General features: G+C 34.4%; 1 protein-coding gene across 2 annotated transcripts; it reads right to left on the reverse strand.

The window, feature by feature from the left end:
• Window positions 1–1474: 1474 nt before the first annotated feature.
• LOC139120607 (short transient receptor potential channel 4-like) lies at window positions 1475–19065 on the reverse strand. Of its 2 annotated transcripts, none has more exons than XM_070685117.1 (16): window positions 19006–19065; window positions 17873–17951; window positions 15895–16124; window positions 14832–14990; window positions 14126–14326; window positions 13617–13682; window positions 12809–13092; window positions 12123–12276; window positions 11804–11937; window positions 8456–9227; window positions 7947–8094; window positions 7430–7619; window positions 6632–6790; window positions 5788–5909; window positions 5025–5199; window positions 1475–3672 (listed from the first exon to the last, which is right to left on the reverse strand). In XM_070685117.1, exons 3-16 carry the CDS (start codon window positions 16103–16105, stop codon window positions 3487–3489), a joined length of 2961 nt encoding a protein of 986 aa, XP_070541218.1. In that variant the 5' UTR covers window positions 16106–16124; window positions 17873–17951; window positions 19006–19065; the 3' UTR covers window positions 1475–3486. The 2 variants fall into 2 exon arrangements, with proteins under 2 accessions (XP_070541218.1, XP_070541217.1); XM_070685116.1 differs by lacking the exon at window positions 19006–19065 and adding an exon at window positions 18152–18298.
• Window positions 19066–19882: the final 817 nt, after the last annotated feature.

The raw sequence follows: 19882 nt of genomic DNA on the forward strand, positions 1-19882 counted from the left end.
TTTGGAAGCAAAAGCGCCACGGACATTCGATCGATGGTGATGAACTTTCTCCAGGCCGTGACATGTCACCAGTTACGAACTTTACCGGTTTTCGACACGAAAGCTGCAATATATTATCAGCGTTGTTCACGTTGTGTTTTGAGTTTGATATGGAATATAACAGGAAAACACTAACGATTCGAGTGACGATATAGAGACCATGCCCGATACGGAAAAATTGACATCAACTACTTGCAATGAGCAGTGACCTGAAACTTCAGACTGATATATAAATGTCGACAATATAAAACATTGAAATGCCGGAGAGAGAGAGGGAGAGAGAGGTTTACGCTGTCGCGAACTGATTATACTCTTTCGGATATGACTTCGGTGTAGACGATACACAGACATCGAAAATGTACACCTACTTTCCAGAAATTCGACTAATCTTATAATAAAGAGTGGAACAAATCCAAAAGTGTTGGTTGAAGTAAATCTTCAGATGTTGGTTTTCTAAAGTTAGATAATACTTACAGAAATATGGTCGTCATAGTCTTCTTTTAAAAACTATTATCTTCAACACCACGTTTCTTATGATCGGTGATGTCATTTTTTATTATTTTTACAAACTTTCAATGCATCATCAAACGCTATAAGATCAAACGCTATAAGACTATCTCATCTGCCTGTCAAGGAGTTACAATATATTTCCAAGGGCTGGCACACGATGTCAACTTACGTGTCGTCCGTCGAGCGGCCGGTGGCAGTGTCACAGATTGTTCCGTCTGTAATCGCGGCCACTTTGATTTTGATGTGACACCAACGTGCGTTTGAGGTTTTTTTGTTACGAAATTTGTCGACCTCACAAAATTTCACAGTCCATGCTTTGAAGCAGTCTCAACATGGCAAACATGTCTCGCTTAAATTTCATCCTCGTCGTTCCAAATTAAATTCGACCACTAAATTATTTCGGCAGTTTTAATTTCCTATTTAAATTAATTCGACGTTTTTCAAATCGTAATGAATTTTTTTCTGGTCGAATTGATAGGGTTTTTGGTAGCAACCTTATCTCTTCGTTGGACCAGTATACCGCGAGATGTAGTACTGTGTTCGGCAGCCATGGCGAAAGTGAATATTGTCTATTGGTTGTTGTTTGTTTTTTGTTTCAAATACCTGTCGCGTGAGGGCGTTTGAAACGCTTCTGAAGCGGCTCAGTCTGTCCACACAGCGATTTGCGGATAGAGTTAATCCCTACAACGGCTCTGGTCGGGCCGACTAAACCGTCTCAAATCTGAAACGCTTCAGAACCACTTCGGAGTGTCCACACATAACTTTCTGTGTCAGTATTGGCCAAGTACCGTTTCAGAGACGTTTCAATGGCCTGTGTATGAACGGCATAACAGTGACTGGTCTAAGGTACTTACAAGGTTGCAAGACCCATGATGCCTGGGTTTCTAAGTTACTAGTAACTTATCAAACACTTCAAATACTTTTTCACTGTATGTATAGAAATTCTGCTGGTTGTCTGGCCATATGTCTTGGTTAAAATATCAAAATACAGTAATCATATTTGAATTCTAGTATTGCACCATCTGAAATAATTGTACACTATCTTTGACAGAAAGTTTTATGTCATAGGTTAGTGTTCTTGGTAAATATTGCAAATCTTTCATGCACAACAGTGGCTTGAACCGGTGATTTATACAGACTTTGTCTGATCATTAGTACATGTTTTGAATCTATTCTCAGTTAAACACTCTCAGTATAATACAGTCCTTGAGACTGTATGATTTTGAATTTTTGCACGAACTTTCCTCAAGGAAATTTTAAACCAATGGTCTTTCATGATCATGAATAAACAGGAATCACCATGGAAACTGTGATATCAGAGAAACAAATTGCCTAAAATTACTGATACTTGAATTTTAAAACCGTCATTATTCCTACATTAAATTCCACAAGTTGATCAATACTTAATGTGCTCAGCAAACTTCAAAATGAGTTCATACAACCAGCATACCAGCAAAGTATTGTGAAAATTTTACAATCCAAAAAAACATCTGTACCAGACACACAATGACATATTCACAAAATTTCAATACCTGGATATAAACTCAGCCTTGGGCTTTTTTCTATACTACCGGTATAATCACCACAGATACGATATCATATCTGAATGTTAAATTAAATGCTTTGAAATCGGTTTCAGGTAAGAAAATGTATAGAAATTGAGAATTGTATCATTAAAACAAGATAAGAAACTTGAGCCAGAGTTGGGGAAAGATCTTTTCAAGTTAGATAATGTCTGACGTAGCTGATCCATTATCACATATAACAGCTGTGTTGTAAAGCAACATTCAGACAGCTACAAAGATATGATGAAGTTTGCTCATCATGTGTCTGTACCTGCTCATGATAATACAGGGGGTAAAATTAAAGTAATGCCAAGCCACTGTGGAAGGCAAATCTAATACTTTGCAAAAACGCATAAATTGATGCTGTGCCAGTCAATATTAATGGTGTTGATACAAATAACCTATGATTTGACACACTGCAGAAGAAATGTAAATGTCAAAACCATCATTTAAAGGTCAGTATTAATTACTGTAACAGTTCTGCATCAAAACATTAATATCACAGGGTCAAGCAAGCAATTATTTAATTGACTCATCAAATATGATAAACACTCTGATACATCCAGGCCAGAATTGTGCGTTATATAGTTTTCCAAAGAAAACAGTCCATATCTGTTAATTGCCTCCCTTAATCAGGAACATGAAAGATTATAGCTGTGACCATACACAGTTGCATTATGAGCTGTAGGTAAGCGATGTTCAATCAAGGAGTGTGTTTGAAATACAATGCAGAGTTATTTGATAGACATACAATACCATTCCGGACTGCAGGTATAAGAATTTTTCATATTTAATATTTATTTATCATATATATATCAAGAATCAATTGTTTAGTTGCTTGCCTGTCCCTGGTAAGTTGTTTAGAGGAACTGGGTTACTATTTGAGAAAATGTTGGAATGAACAATTTGAATTTAACTTCATAGTTTTGGGGCTTTTTTCAAAAGTTTCTTTTAAAGAGTGAAATGCTATAACTCAATGTTTGTGAATAAAAACCTAAATTGCAGTTTTCCTTCCACCTGACAAAAAGTTTAATCAAGATTGATAATTACAAATAACGATCGCATATTGTTAGATAAAACTAACAGAATGCAAAGTAAAAAATACAGCTACATAAATGTGCTAACATACTAACAAGAGTTTACTGTTTTAAAAAACTGTAAATGTTTAGTTTTCAGCAATTTCTCATTGGTTGATAGAGTTCCTAAGAAGCTTTAATTTATATTTCTTTACAAATTGGATTAAATTCAGAAAATAAATTTTAAGATCTGCAGGAAATCTTGTCTCTCGTTTCATTAATTTGATTCATCAAAATATTTGTGTTTGTAATTTTCCCCCAGCAGGTACTTTTTTCTCAAAAAAAAATCTTGGTATTCATGGTCTGTCAGCGAATTTCTTCTGAAGGTATTTTCTTAGAATTTCCTGTGTGGAAGAGAAGTAGCTATGTACATGGCACAGTTTGGTGTTTGTATTTGTCTTCCATTCTGTGATTTCATTCCATAGCAGTTTCATCTTGTCTTCTAATACTGTGATTTTGCCACTCATCTTATTATGAAGTTCCTGATATGTGAAAAAAATATAATTAAACGAATGTTCAGTAAATTAGCTGCCATAATTATTTAACATTGAGTTAGACTCAGGGAATGCACCTCGGTGACAGATATTTGGACTCTCACTTTTTCACCTCTTTTCTGATCTACCACTTCTGGGGGCTCATTTTTAAGCTCTTGGAGCAAGACAAACTTTAACAGTGATTGCTTTAGTTTTTTGAAAATCAAAAATTTTATTTTTCTCCATAGAGTTAACACAGGGATGGCAGCCAATTTGAATTTAAAATCTTGGGTAATTGATTTCTCCAGTACCAAAATTTGCACGGTGATCCCTGGTTTTTTATTCTTGATTTTAAAAAGGAATAGTTGAAAGATTCCTTGAGGATAACTTAAGCAAAAGTTCAAGTCTTTCACTTTCAAGAGGCATACAACCTAGCGAATTTCTTCTGAAGGTATTTTCTGAGAATTTCCTGTGTGGAAAATCACCATATCAACACCATATTGAGTTCCTGGCAACAGTTAAGGATACTGAGAGCACAGCAGGCCAATGTTACAAACCCAATTTTATCAAAGCAGGTATTACATCTATATTATTTATCATGATAGGCTACCCTGTCCTGCAAACAAAGGTTAAACCAAAGCGATGAAAGCATGAGTCAATTCAACCCAGTTTGCCCTCCAACTCACAAATTGTCTGCTTCAATTTCGGAATTTCTTGAAATTTCTGTGTATATATCAGCTCTATATTGGTACAATCACGTAACTACAAATACGTAACTTGGCAATGCATAATTTTTTGCTTCAGAGATCACTCTCTAGAGTCGGTGGTGAATAAATTCAACTTTATAGACAGCACACTTGATTAGACCTCCATGGTATAGGTTCCATATTTATCTGGGCAAAATTAAATAGTTTTGCTCTGCTTTCGCAATTTAATATGAGGCTATAACCTTATTGTTCAAGATGCATTCTAAAGTTCATACGCTTACCCATCAATCAATCAAGGCAATACCCAAGAAATGATGTACACGTATTCATCCATGACAAATAAATCTACGATTAATTAATTACTTGCCATTCGGGTACTGATATCATCCAGTCTGATTAATATCTCATGTCATATTTCACCCCAGGAAGTGATTAAAAGAAAGTACATTTCAGAGGAACACCATCGATGTTCTCATGAACTTGTTCCAATTAAATAGATGGCAGTTACAAAAATCATAATTGATGGTTATAACATGACAACATCAATTTCACATCTGGTCAATCAGTCAAAAACTTAATTATCTTTCGTATATGCATCATGCATGAATGAAGAAATATAAAACTGAATTAGAAATGGAATGACAGAAGACTAACCTTTAATGAATATCTCATTGCTTCTTCCTGTTTCTTGAGATAATCAGCTTTGACATATGCTAGTATTCGGTTCACTTGTCTTTGCTCCTCTGCCTGTTCTTTTGCTTTCTCTGCGGTTTTACTGGAGCCATTCCCTGATACTTTCAGTTCACCATTTGTCACCACTACACTATCACTGGAGGAAACAAAAACAGAACTCTGGTATCAAGAAACTGGCTGGTCTAAATTCTCTGTACCCTCTTTAATAGTGTCACATTGTTTTGTTAAATGTGACATTCACTGTGCATGCGTTACAACTAAATGTCAGTGTGAGTTTCTTCATTACAAACCAATATATGTACCACTATCTGTCTGTCGAATTGCATTAGTGTCTTCCAATACTGTGGCTTCAATTATCTCGGAAGTCTGACAAATTTCATCTTAATATGTATTTCATGAAGAAAATAAAAAACACTCTACTTTCCATGTCTAATCTAATCAATCAAAACATGAGGTAGTCATTTTGAAGGAGACTGTGAAAATCACAAGGTTTGTGAGAACATGTCAAGCACATTAATTTTATTTGCAGAATACAAATACAATTTATAATAATGTTCTCATATTTGTACACGTTATTAATTATTCTAAACAAGAACGACAAAATGTAACTGATCTTCACGCAAATGAAGTCATGATTCTGAAAACATCATGAAGTGTCCTTTTGGAATATAATCATTCATAACATGATTTATTGTGTCAATGCAAATACTGTATTTTCATTTACCTGTTAGCTGAGGAGTGATCAAAAGTTGGTATACCATTATCATCCAAGTATGTCACGTTTTCTTCGCCATTACTTGATTCCTCTGTTTCTTTGCTATTTTCATCAGTACTGATTTCAACAACCTGATTGAAGCATACACACGTTTTGTTCAATCAATTTTTTGTAAGATTTTAACACCAATACAGATAGACACTTGCTTGAGGAAGTCAGTCTGACAAGGGTGATGTTCAAATGATCTAATTATCATAATAATTTCTGCTTTCTGAAGTTCATAATTGAACAGGAACATGACTTTGAAGTCATAATGACAACAGCATCTATGACACAAGTTACACGTACTGGAGAGGTATGCATAGTATGACACTGTCCTGTGTGACATATTTATACTAGTAATACTAAAAAGGATACTGAATGTTGTCATCAGAATTTCATTACACGGATGAAATTATTATTCCCGGATAATGTTACAGCACAGTACCCAAGAGGTTTCAATGCAATCATTCCCTTTAATAATGTACGTCAATCATATGAAGACAGATCACAGAATGAAGTTTCATATACCAGCCTGGCTTAAATCTGTCTGAATTTTTCCGTAATTCCTTTTAATTACAAATATAAAGCACAAGAAAGAACAAATTGGAATGTGTGTTGATCATTATTAAAGTTATCGTTGTACATGTTTAACATTGACAGAAATGCATATTTTTGATAGCTTATCATTACAAGTCAACTTGCAAGTTCTATGAAGAAAAAAATTAATATTGACAATTGTATGAATTTTGTTCAGATCACCGTTTTTCTTCTATTGATGAAGTGGAAAAAACACTGATCAGTGAACTAGTACCTTGGATTTGCGACAACAGCATACACATCTTCTGAAGAGTGCTATGATAGCTCTGACAATAGTTTGTATAAAGTTAAAAGGAATTGGTAGATCCTGTGATTCCTGGTATTCAATGATCAAACTGGCTCTGGCATAGTTCCATTCAACTCTGGAATTTTCCTGCAAAGGAATTCTGGAATATTAGAATGACTGGATACAACTTTAGGGATGGAATTTCTAGGCCCTTTGTGTCAAATTCAAGAATTGGGAAATGTCTGTGCATCAGATGAACATACATCAATATTGGTACAGGTGATGTAGGACATTGTCATGGGTAAAGAGAGCAGTACATGCAGGATACATGATTGAGTAGTAATTTAATAGACCATAACAATCATATATTTATTTCATTCCAATAAAGTTTTAGGCCTCAGCAAAATATAATCACAAAATGAGCCTGATGTTTAACTCAACTTTTCTTGCAATAATAAGGCTTTCACATACATGTAGCTCTTGTTTTTATTAGACCATATTTTTATGTAATTGGCTAGATATTTAATTCAACTTTGAAAATAAAGGTTTCATAGAATCAGACTATACTCTTTGGGCTCAAAAAATTGTGCTAACTATTTACAATAGGAATTCAATTGATATAGATCTTGAACAAAATATTGTCATTATCAAAAAGTTTAATTTTACCAGAATCTCAATGATACTGTATACAGAATTTTATATGGCAAAGCTTGTCCAATACAAAGTAAAAATTGGGTGACAGGTACAGTCAATATTGCAGAAGAAAAAGATGAAGTAAAATCTCACCTGTATATTTGCATAGGTGTTACTGATTTTGGCTATCAACATGTTGAGAAGTACAATGACAGCCAATACTAAGTACAATCCAAGCAAGGCTTTACCGAATACATTAGCAACATCATAGTAACTCTCAAAGTCTTCCACATCTAGTAGTCCATACAAAGACCAATACAGGCTAACCAGTGTTGCTCCCATGCTGTATGCAAATAAACCAATCACACTTTTTAACTCATAAAAATATTCAATCTTTTGAAATTAGCAGTAATACCACCGAAAATATGCTTTCAGTCTGTCCTTGATATAAAACTGCATGTCAATAATATACGTCTCTATTTGTATCTGTTGATCTCTATCCCAGGCACTCTAACTCACTTTCTAAACCTATATAGCTCTCTCTCTTTTTCTCTCTGCCTGGAAATCCAAATATCCCTTCACTGCTCACTGTTTCCACTGTAGACCCAATCTGATCATCAACTTTTTGCGTAAACCACAGAGTTGAGACCAAATAGAAAAGTAAGTTTACCTAGAGACAGTTTCTGGTATTAGAGGAGGTTCATCTTCTGGGTACAGGCGATCTTCTAGATCTGTTTCATTCAACCCAGGTGGGATGGTATACAGGCCAACAAGGTATACTTTAGTCATACTGGCAGCAAACGCAAACATCACAATTCCTGCAAACAATCACAAGTTGTTACATGTAACAATTTTTAACACTGAACTTGGAGATCAACAGCTTGGCAATGTGATGTGGAATGAGAGTCTTATGTTATTTTACCAAATTTGTTTGGGGAAAACTATAGAACACACCTTGTAAAATGAAAAGAATTCTCATTCTCACAATGATTATGTCATCAATATGCTAGAAGTATTCACATCTTCTAGAATTTGTGCAAAACACATTACACCTTAATTATCATAAGAATCTAATAAAATATGACTTACAATCTTGTAAATGCACATTACCATAAACATGTCACATCAAAGAAGTGAATCAGATCATGATATGTATCAGTAAATGGGATAAATACTTACCCAGTAAGACTAGCACAAAGATGACATCCCAGGCCATGCGAAATAGAGATAACTGAAGAGGACCAAGGAATGGGCTGACTTGAAAATATGTCAGCAGTCTACCAAAGATGATGAGGGTGTTCAGAGCAAAGATGATATCAGCTACCATTAGGATGATGATGACCCACTGGGCTGTGGAGTTGTATTCATCATTGCTGATGTCATAGTTCATAGCAATGGTGTAGAACAAGGCTATAAACTGGAGTGTGTAAGAAATCGTCAACGTTGTCAGGAATATGAAGTCCAGGTAATTGGCTGTGATGTAAGAAGCAAAGGAATCAGACATGCGGTACTGCTTTACTTCATTGGTGATCATCCCGGCCGTCCACAGTAAGATGATGAAATCCACCGCTGGTACTGGCATGGGGTATTTGAAGTCAAACGGCAGAAGGCATTTGTAAGCCACCACGGCGATGAAACACAAAAATGACGTCAGATGGCCGGCAAACTTGATATAGGGACTGTATTTGGTGGCTGATGAAAAGAAATTGAAATAGCTCTTGAACGGTCTGCGCCAGGCATAGCAACCTTCGACCTTGTTACGGTTCCTTGGTAACCAGACGAAAAACAGGAGACACAGGAAGAGATATACCAGCAGCATTATGGGATAGATTATTGGAGACAAGATGTATACAGTTGGCAGTAACAGCAATCGCCACGTTTTATAAGATTCAAACACCCTGCCGTACCAAATTTCCTGAAGAAATCTCTGCATATATGTGGCATACATAAACTGTAAAAAGAAAACAGTGAAGAGACAAATTAAGAACAATCAAATTATACCACCAAACAAAGCATAAAGACAATGTATTTATTTATTAATATTTGTTACATAAATTACCGGTATGTTTATATTTATTATTTTATTCTTTCCATCTTTTATCTGAAACAATAAGATTAACTACCTTAGATATATAACAGAATTTTCAAAATGATAGCCCTGCAGAGACATACCTTAACTTTCTTTTGAAGACCCTATAACTTCAAATTTGTTAGTTGGAAGTTTTTATACAGATATTCCATTATTAGCTTATGTGCAAATCAGGCATTATTAATTTTTTGAATGATGCATTTTAAAACAATAAAAGTAAAATAAAATTAGCAAAAAAGAAAATACTCAAAGACATGCAAGTTCCATCCCTTTCGCGCTAAATCATAAAAATGTGTACTTTTGATGTTGTTCACCTTACCATCTATAGAGTGCATGTAATGCAGTTGTCCTAATATATACCAATGTGGAAATAACCATTATGTAATAAACAAGTAAAACACTACAAAACTAGTTGTATTTAATTTCATTTGTGCAATAACACTCCTATTAGATACAGTGACTAGATTATGGAAACTTTTCAGACACTCGCTTGTGGATTCTCTGATGTCAACATATCACTTGATGACCATTGTGAAACATGAATTTAGGATTTCTATATGGTTAAGGATATTTGTTCAACACAAGCCCAAGAAGTTTGAGTGTGGCTATCTAAATTTGGATGTAGCTTTACTTAAGAACCGCATGGTAAATTTACAATTTTGTTATTCTGGCAATAAATGATTGTCTATATATCTATCACTGATGTGATTATCATTTTAGTACGGCAGTGCAGTGGTCTTCAAAGCAATGATAGCTAGCGGATGACAACCTGTTACAATGTGTGGAAACTATCATTTTAATTATTAATCTTGTGCACAAACAAAATGTATGTTTTCGTGTGCTTATTGTCCATATTTAATACAATAGAAATTTGACACTTAACTCTTTGTCAACACAAAAATTAAACATTCAAAATGTACAGGTTATAACTGTAATTACAATAGTTCTCTATTGACAAGCTGTAAAATAAAGGTGCTTGGAAAGCATGAAGTTCATTTCATACTGTTTTATATAGTGTATTTATCTAATTAATATATTTATCTTGTTTAGAGTCTTGAATAAATGTACGTGTAATGTTTCACAAAAGAGGATTCTTTTCATAATGTGGGAAATTTAGAGTATGTGTTTATTACCATACTGGGTACATTTGAATGTAAAGGCAAATATGATTGCATCTTAATAAACCACTATGAGTCAGTAATACATTTGTAAACATGTAAACAGGAAGGACTAGCTCAAGTATGTATGAAAAATGAGGAATACTTTTTCAAAAATCAGCATTCCACTACAAATACAGTTTGTAGAGATCTTGAGAGGGTCAAAATAAAGGGAACAGCCCTCTGGTCATAAATTGCGTTTTGTGGACATGAAATTCATATTTACTGATGAACTTGTATCCTGACAGTAAGCCATACACACATGAATCAAGAAAACGACCTCACTTGACACTGATGTATTGATTATTACAACATGATAATGGCATTTACTACCAGCTGATTGCAATAAAATGCTTTCAAGGTCCATTGCTCAAGGAGTACTTCAAACATTAGAGTTATGGCACTCTTTCTGACTGAAAATAAAAATGAAGATATATACTGGCTGTGCACCATCAAATGTACCAAAAATTTCCAAAGTCAGATATGCATACCTATAAAATATCATTAATACATTAAAACTTGCATACATGAATACTAACATGTGCTTTGAGCATTAATTGTCAAAACAAATTAAAGAGTACTATTAGAGAGAAATCATATGTATTAGATTCACACCATGCCTTCTAAGATAACACTTTCTGGACACATTTCTTTATTTTGAAAACATGTAATCAACATTATTAATAACTGTTTTGTCATTGATGGTCTGATTTCTGATGATAAAATTTGTAATTAATGTCATTGTCCAAAAACACAGAGTTTTGTAACCTACCTGACAACAAAACTATTCTATGGATTCTGAATGAGCATATGGTTGACCTTACATAAACATCACATAAAAGTTTTGCTGGGCAATAATAAATCAAATTACTGTATTTGGAATTCTTCTGATCAATTCTCATGACAGGAAATCATCCAGCAAAATAGATATATATACCACAGAAGCTGTTCTTGCATAAAAATTAAAATTTGGTTTTTGCTTGATTCATAGACCTCTATTTTTTTAGGTCTTTGTATGATAAGAAAGATAATTTATTGTTCTCATGAGTACCAGAAATTACCGAGAATTTGTCCGGAATTGCCTGTAAAGGGCCTTGTTGTAAAAGAACGGTATTTTGAATTCTGATTCATGTTTTAATCCATTCTCAGAACCATTAAATCTTATTATTAATCTTATTATTAAACTGCCCAAATAATTATCCAAATACATGTCCTGCCTGTTGCTAGCAGTCATGTAAATCAATTGTTTTCATGATGTACTGAATGATGTTGAATTCTCACCTTTTTATGTTCATCCTGAGAGGCAGTTTTGAAAAGAAGAAAATCTCTGTGTTGCAGTAGAATCCTAGCATCATCCATGTTTCGACATGTTTGTAAAAGATCCACAGTTAGGTCCTCACAGGAATCAGACAGCACTGAAATACAGGAAGATATCAACTATTTATTTTTCTGATAATCCAGATGCAGTTTCCTTGATTCTGACACATTTTGTGGACAAATAACCAAGAGTGCACATGCTTTTACTTTTCAGCCTGTTACAAAAGAGAAGAAGATTCAAGAGATATCTACTGTAAATGTAATTTTATCAGTTTCAACTTACTGGCATAGGTAGTGTTGTTGTCCTTGGAATCAGCAATGTGGGCAAATATCTTGCTGTAGTTCATGGCTGTTAGTATAGGTGATGGGGATTTCACCACTAACTCTGGTTCAGCTATACTTGTTGCTATGCTGAAGTCATTGGTTATCTCGTGGTCCTACGAATCAATCAATCAAATAATCAATCAACCAATGGATGCACATTATTCTGTTGAAATTAACCCTTTGAGTGCTGTAATTTTTTCCCACCAAAATTTTAGTGCAACATTTTACCATTTTTTAAAATCTTTCTGTATTTTTTTATAATTTTGGACCAAATGGCTTTCACATTTCAGTTGCTAACGTTTTTTATCAAAATTTTGTCAAAAATCTGAAAAAAAAACTAGACTGGGGTATATTTTACAGAGGTGAAAAAAATGATTTTTGCGCTGAAAGGGTTTAGACTGATGTAGATCAATAAAATCAGTTGATCACAATTCAAAACCTATGATAACTATCTTTTCATTACAATTCTTTAATATGATCATCGCGTAATCTTCATCAAAATTTTTTTTAATTTGAAGTTGCTACTTCCTACTGTACAATTGATAATAATACTAATATGGAGTTATCAAAAGACCCAGTGTATTAAAGTAAAACAGGAAAATTTATAATTTATTGACACACACAATAATTTTTAAAAAATATTACCTCATTTTTGTTCACAAGGAAGTCTTGGTAGAGTATCTCTAAAGCCATTTGTTTTGGCACTTTTCCTGAGACTAGATTTGGATCAGCACCCATCTCCAGCAGTGCTACCATAGTGGATGGACACTGGTTGCGTGCTGCCATGTGTAACGGTGCATCCCCAGTCTTATCTTTGATGTCCAACATGGCATGGCCCTGACTTGGTACCAGTATTCTGATGTATTCCTCATCTGATTCATCTGACACTTTTAAAATGTGATGTAAGGGTGTCTTTCCATTGAAGTCCACTGTTTGAATACAAAACATATAGGTAAGAAGGTAGGTTTCCTGTCAATGAATAATAACCATTCCATTCAATGGTGGAAACCATAATTGTCATGATAAACCACAATCATAGTTATGGTGTTAATATTGAACACGTCTTAGATGTGATGGGTATTTTATAAGAAATATACCAATTTCTAGACTTATCTATTGGTAAATGGCTGTAGGCATTAACTGCTCACAAGCTTATAGAGTAAACAGCTAGAGACTGTATTTTTTAACCATAGTTTAATCTGTCCCAAACAAAAGCTTACTAGATGACTGATGAATTTATCTGCAGTGTGTTTCTTGTAAGCTGTGTATGTTACCCAGATTTCTTTATGATCAGCTCGAGGGAATTCTTGATCCGCATATTATCTAAAGACATTTTCTTTATCTGACTGTTTCAGGACAGGGGTTTGAGTATCATAAATTGGATGTTGACATGATGTTTTGTTTTGTTTTGTTTTGTTAGAGTAGATATTCAAAGCTCAGTCATTATACATACCTATGGAAGGATCAGCTCCACTCTTCATCAATAACTTCATTAAATCTTCTTTTCTATATTTGGATGCTGAAAGTAACAATGAGTTCATTTTGAATATACAATTCTTTATATCAAATATGTCCCTTTTCCACAACATCTCACAACTTTTTTGCAATTGTTGCAAGTTCCAATGTACTACACTTTTTCACATAAAAAACATTTATGCCAAATTTTGTAAATTAGTCATTTAACTTGAATAACCTTTGAAGAGCTTTTCCAAAAGATTTTACCTGATCATATTTTTCTAGATTTTTCAAACATGGTTTGTGCATAGTTTGTTGTTTTTTGAAGTTGCAATATTTGCAGTGGTTTTTTAATTTCATTAACTTGTCACCGTCCACACTTTTCTCTGGCTACACTTTGTCAACAAATATTGTTCAGCTCAGTTCCTGTTTACAACCCGGCAATATAACAGACAAAACTCAAAGTTGAAAGACATTGTGGATTATATTATAAATGTTTTCACTGACCAACATGCAGTGGGGTAAGTCCATTATCATCAGAGATATTGACATCAGCTTCACTGTTTATCAAGAGTTGGGCACAGGATACAGAGTTTTCAATTGCAACTTTCTGAACAGCCAAGGTGAACAGTGGAGTTTCACCATTGATGTCTTGAAGATCAGCATCTGCACTGTGGTCTAGCAGTACTCTCATTGCAACACTGGACCCTGTCAAAGGAAAACGAAGTCTTTGAGTCTTATAAAAGCATGATAGCAAAAACCACTGGAAAGTATCCTTGTACTAAAATTAACATTTATTATGGGCATGCCACAACAAATTTGCACAACAAACAGACAGTATACCTAATCAGAGTTAAGTCTTGGCTTGACTTATTAAAATATCAAATTACAGCACCTTATAAGTGTAGTTCTATGAATATTGCAATGCTGCAAAGTTTGAGAATTATTTTAATAGTACTTCTTCAGATCCAAACAGGAATTGCTGCAGACTACTTGCAAAGAATGTTATTGAATCGCTGGCCTACCACTATCTAATCACAAATCAACAAGTGTATCAATGGCTGAGTAAACCAGGAGCAAAGATAAGATAACAGACTGAGAGACTTGAGGCAAACAAGTAATGGGATAATCAAGTTACTTATCATGAGATTTCTGGCATTGCAAAACTGAATTTATGAACTGAGTTTGGGACTTTAGACTATCAGGTACTTACGAACAGTGGCTGCATAGTGAAGTGGTGTTCTTTTACTGTTTGTAATCACATTGGGTGATGCTCCTGCATCCAATACAGTGAACAGTAGGGATTCAAGGTCAGGATGATTTTGCTCTATCAAAATATGAAGTGCTGTCTCTCCTGAGCTGTTTTGTACATCTGCAAATAAAAGATAAACTCACTGATAGGCATAGGATTCAGTGGTGATACTCGTAGTGCTGCGGTTGAAATGTATATCAGGCACATCAGAACGTCCATCAATCTATAAGTTCTACTTAATGGTAAACAAATGAAATAATCTGTTACATTATACTGTAGTTATCTTGATCATTCACCTGATTTGATTATAAGAACAACACTACAAAGACACACTGTATATTCATTTGCAAGTCTGTTCAGTCTTTGACTTAAATTTTTTAAAAGTTATTGAACTTGATCACCCTCTTACTTCTAATACTTGAAAGAGGAAACCCAAATGATTTTACTGAAAGCGCTTTCTTTTTCACCTTTTTTTTTTGACACAATTGGTGTTTATCAGTGCTCGATAAAGTTAACCGATAGGATGATTGATTGCATTAATTTAAAATGCACCTCCGGGACAGCTATTCAGACTCCAAAACTTTTGACAATTCAGTTTGCTATCCTGCTGTTTATGTGGAGTCTCTTCGAAGACTGTGGAGCAAATGACATTTCCTCTGTATTGTTTTTTTGAAACTTGAAATGTGAAAGTTTAATTTTCCAGACGTTTATAAAAGCAGAATCTGAATGCCTTTGCATTCAAGGACAGCTCTGATGAAGATAATCACAGGCAACTGCATAACAGTGTTTTTGTTAAGGCCAGTACCCCGGTAAATGTTACCGGGGTTCCCCAGTCATTTTACCGGGGTTCCCCTTGGTATATCAATGCAATCAGATTAGGGGACAGCAGAAATGTACCTGGGTTCCCAAATCATTTACCGATATTCCCAAGCCTTAGCAAACACACTGCATAAGTTCCAAGAGACTGTCATATTGACATAATGTACGAGATTGATATCTTGGTTTTTATGCACTTTTTACTTACCTGGATGTACACCTTGTTTAAGACATGTCTTTATAACATCATGATTGCCAAGACTTGCTGCTTCTAAAAACTGCTGACTTTGTGGATCTAATTCCTCCTTGTCTTCCACTGCAGCCTCATCTTCTTTTGCTCTCTCACGGTCTTTGATTTTCAAAAGTTTGATGTCAGTTAGCTTGGCAAAGAGGTTGCTAGATTGCTCCTTTTTGGCCATATTTATGTAGGTTTTTGTTCTGTTCACATAAAATTTAGACAAAAAAAATTTATCAATTTTCATATTGATCCTCAATTCCTGAAATTTTAAAAAGTAAAATGCATTTTATAATATTGGTATCTCAGCAAGTATAACCCAATTGTGTGAACAATGCTCTTCTCAATCTTGTGATGTGTCCTTAGAAACCTTTAGATATTCTAACTGCTATTCACTTCAGCTTGCAGTACATCACACTTTAAATACAAGATGATTCAATACCATATGAAGGACACAATGGAACATGACCTGTATCACTTGATACACTATGCAAAGAGTAAATGTATTTGTACATTGCATTAAGCAAACACTCTTATTTCTTATGGTACTTGGTTAGTGAACTTTAGAGTTAAGTATAAAACTTTGCAATTCTGCTGGTACTTTCATGATGCACAATTTAGCATTGCATACCACAAATACCTTGGCATCTAGTGTACTCTGTAATGCAGGTGTGTCTGGAAATGTAATTACAAACACTAAAGGACTATTTTGAAATGAAAATATTTTCTTTGAATACTAATTGTACATTTAATGGCCTTGAAATATTTTCCACACCAACAAACTATGACTTTCATGTGTCATTATAGTAGCATAAAATTTCAAAATTTCTTAGTGTTTTTTAAACCTGAATGTTTTTGAAACAGATGGCTAGCTCTTCATGAAAGTTAAAATGATGGCTTATTTTTGTCTTTTAACTTTTTTAGAATGACAGAAATTTACCTAAAGCAACATCCTTTCCTCTTGTGTTACTTATTATAAGTTTCCTTTTTTCGCAATCCTGTCATGTTACTTATCCCTGTCTTGAAAATTATGGTTTCCTGACAGTTTTTACCTGGATTTGCATAACAAGCTTGTACATTTCACTTGATGCAAACTAAAGCTATCAATGTCAAAGCCATGTCTAGTTCTGAATAGGTAGGGCACATGTAAAACCTGGCAAAAGCAATGGCGAAATTAATGATAAGCTAATATTAATGTATTAAGATTTTTGCTATATACAGGGAAATATATTATACTATTCTTTACAAAGAGATATTCAATTCAATTCAATTCAACAGAACTTTATTTATCCCAAACACGGGCAATTAAAAAGCGTGGCTCAAATACAACATCAAAATATATAATACAAATTTACAAAATGGTAGGAGACGCAGGACTATACAAAAAACAGTTTAGGAATCATTTAAAAGGCGCACAGCGTTGGAATGAATGACAACTTGCGCCGGTTTGACCTGCAAGCCGGGTATCTAAAACGCCGACCAGAGGGAAGTGTGTCGAACTCTGCTGATAAAATGTGATCACTAGACAAAAGATTGAGCGGGCTTTCCTGCTGATTATGAAACGTAGAAAGACTTCTCTGGGGTATACCAATTAGTTTTGAGCTAAGTGAAACAATTCTATCAAGTGAAGTTTTGTTTTTAACAGACAGATTTTGATACCAACAAATGAATGAAAATGAGATAACGCTTTCGATGTAAGATTTATAAAAAAAGAATAAAATTTGGCTATCAACCATGAATGAACGCAGTTTCCTTAAAAAGTACAATATTTGCTGCCCCTTCTTCAGTATAGCAACCAGGGCAAAAAGCAATGTTGATGTTTAACACTGTATCAGATCAGAGCTGAATCAATACTAGCATACCAACTGTGAATTGAAAACCCGATGATCTTATGCACACACGTTAATGTACATTACTGCATGGTGGCATATGTATACTGTAAATGACTTACACTGAGGTTGGTAGTTGGTATCTTGAAAAGTGTGTCAAAACCAGAAATCATCTGTTCACTCCATTCTTTACTTTCAAATCTGAAACCAAACCAAAACAGATGATAATCTATTTCTCCTTCTCTGGGTGATGATTTAAAGTGATGATTTAAAACTAGAACACTGATTACAAATATCAGTTTCTAACAATATGAATTTCCTTGCCACCTCTACTGCAATTTCTAAGACTACCAGTTTTCCACTGAAACTTGGAAGTTTTCACAAAGAAGAAAACGCTTTACCTGATTTCTACACAGAGCGTATCCCAAAGACGTCTTTGTCAACCATAAATTGCAGTATTATCTCCACTCCACTATCAACATATGTGACAAAACAACTTTGTCGGTGTACTTTTTCAGTGCATCGACTGCTGACTGCAAATAGAATATGGACTTTGACAGGCAGATTCAAATGCACTTGTAAGATTCTTTTTAGGTTTAATAATAATAATGACTTCACCAGTGACCAATCACGGATCATTCTTTCTAAGTCAGGTGATTCAAGATTATATATTTGTCAATCAATGGACAACCAACAAACCAATCATACCATGACAAGGTTTTTGCTTTCTAGTATTGTGGATATTTATAAACTATTTGCATGTCATGTGTTGACATTGCCGGCTAAAGTTTACAATGACAGATGGTTGATTCTGTGCCGTTAATCTGACACTGACTAATGGTTGAATATTAAAGAATAAAAACAAACAAAATACGGTGAAAAAAGCCTCTGCCTAACCTATGGTGTTCTGAAAGTAAAATTTCTGGTTGTTTGTATTTCTTTCTTTGTTCACATCTAAAATATATAAAAGTGAATGAATTCCTATAGATGGCAGCATTATAGTTAGTCAGCTGATGGCCTAACTTCTGTTAATATGACAGTTCATATAACTTAATGATATAGCTGACAACTGTAAAAACAAAGTAGATCTAGAAATGAAGATTGTAATGCTTGCTTAATCCATGCAAGGACTTTCAAAGTTCAAAATGGATGTTCTCAGGTCATACAGTACGTAATTATACTTTTTAGTTCAGAAAAATCAAACTGATTTGGTTGTAACTTTGTTTTCAACCAGAGAGGAACTGGAACTACATACTGTATCAGATGTACCATTATCTGGAAATCCTCTGACCTTGGTAGCATCTTGGTATTTATCTAGTAAAGCATCTGTGTGATATTTGGTTTTCTTCTGAGCCCTGTCCTTGTCATGTTAAATCACACTAATTCAACATGACACAGATATAGCACAATTCAACATCAGAGACTTTTTGGTTACAGTTATCTGGATCCTGTGTGATTAAATTGACATTTGAAAAGTTTCATGTAGCACATGCAATTACATCATGGTTCCACTCAAAGCACTTTTTATCTGACAGTATGATGAGCACTATAACTTTGATATTTCCTTTGTAAAACACTATGAAGAAAGTTACTTCATATAGTAAAATTTGGCATGTCCTCAGCCCAAGACTTATTTGTATGGAAAGTACGTATGTATATAAAGGACAACTTTGAACTTGTCATCCATTACTATCTTAGTATTGCATTTGTAATCAAAGTAGAGTTGTTGAATTTTATTCACAATCTGCAAGATGACTTGGTAATTGCTTAAGTTTGACTTTGAACGAAATGGCCGATATGCATAAAGGATTTTTCTAAGTTACTAAAATGTGCAAAAGCTTTACAACAAAAGTTCTATGGGCCTTATTATTTCAGACATTGGTCACATAGCTGAGATGCTAAGAGTGGGATAGAGGTGTCCCACCTCTTCCATTGGATATATTCTTGGTCCGTGAAGAATATATCTTTGATACATGCAGCCATCACACAAGTTAACAACTCAGTTTATAGCTCAAATCACTGCCTGATGGTTTGTTACACCATGGTTTACTGACCGAGCAAGGACTTCGTTGATTCAATGTATCTTGCAATGAAATGCAATATAACAATTGCCTTATGTAACTTGCATTGAT

Source organism: Ptychodera flava, chromosome 20 (genome assembly GCF_041260155.1).
Source record: "Ptychodera flava strain L36383 chromosome 20, AS_Pfla_20210202, whole genome shotgun sequence".
NCBI lineage: Eukaryota > Metazoa > Hemichordata > Enteropneusta > Ptychoderidae > Ptychodera > Ptychodera flava.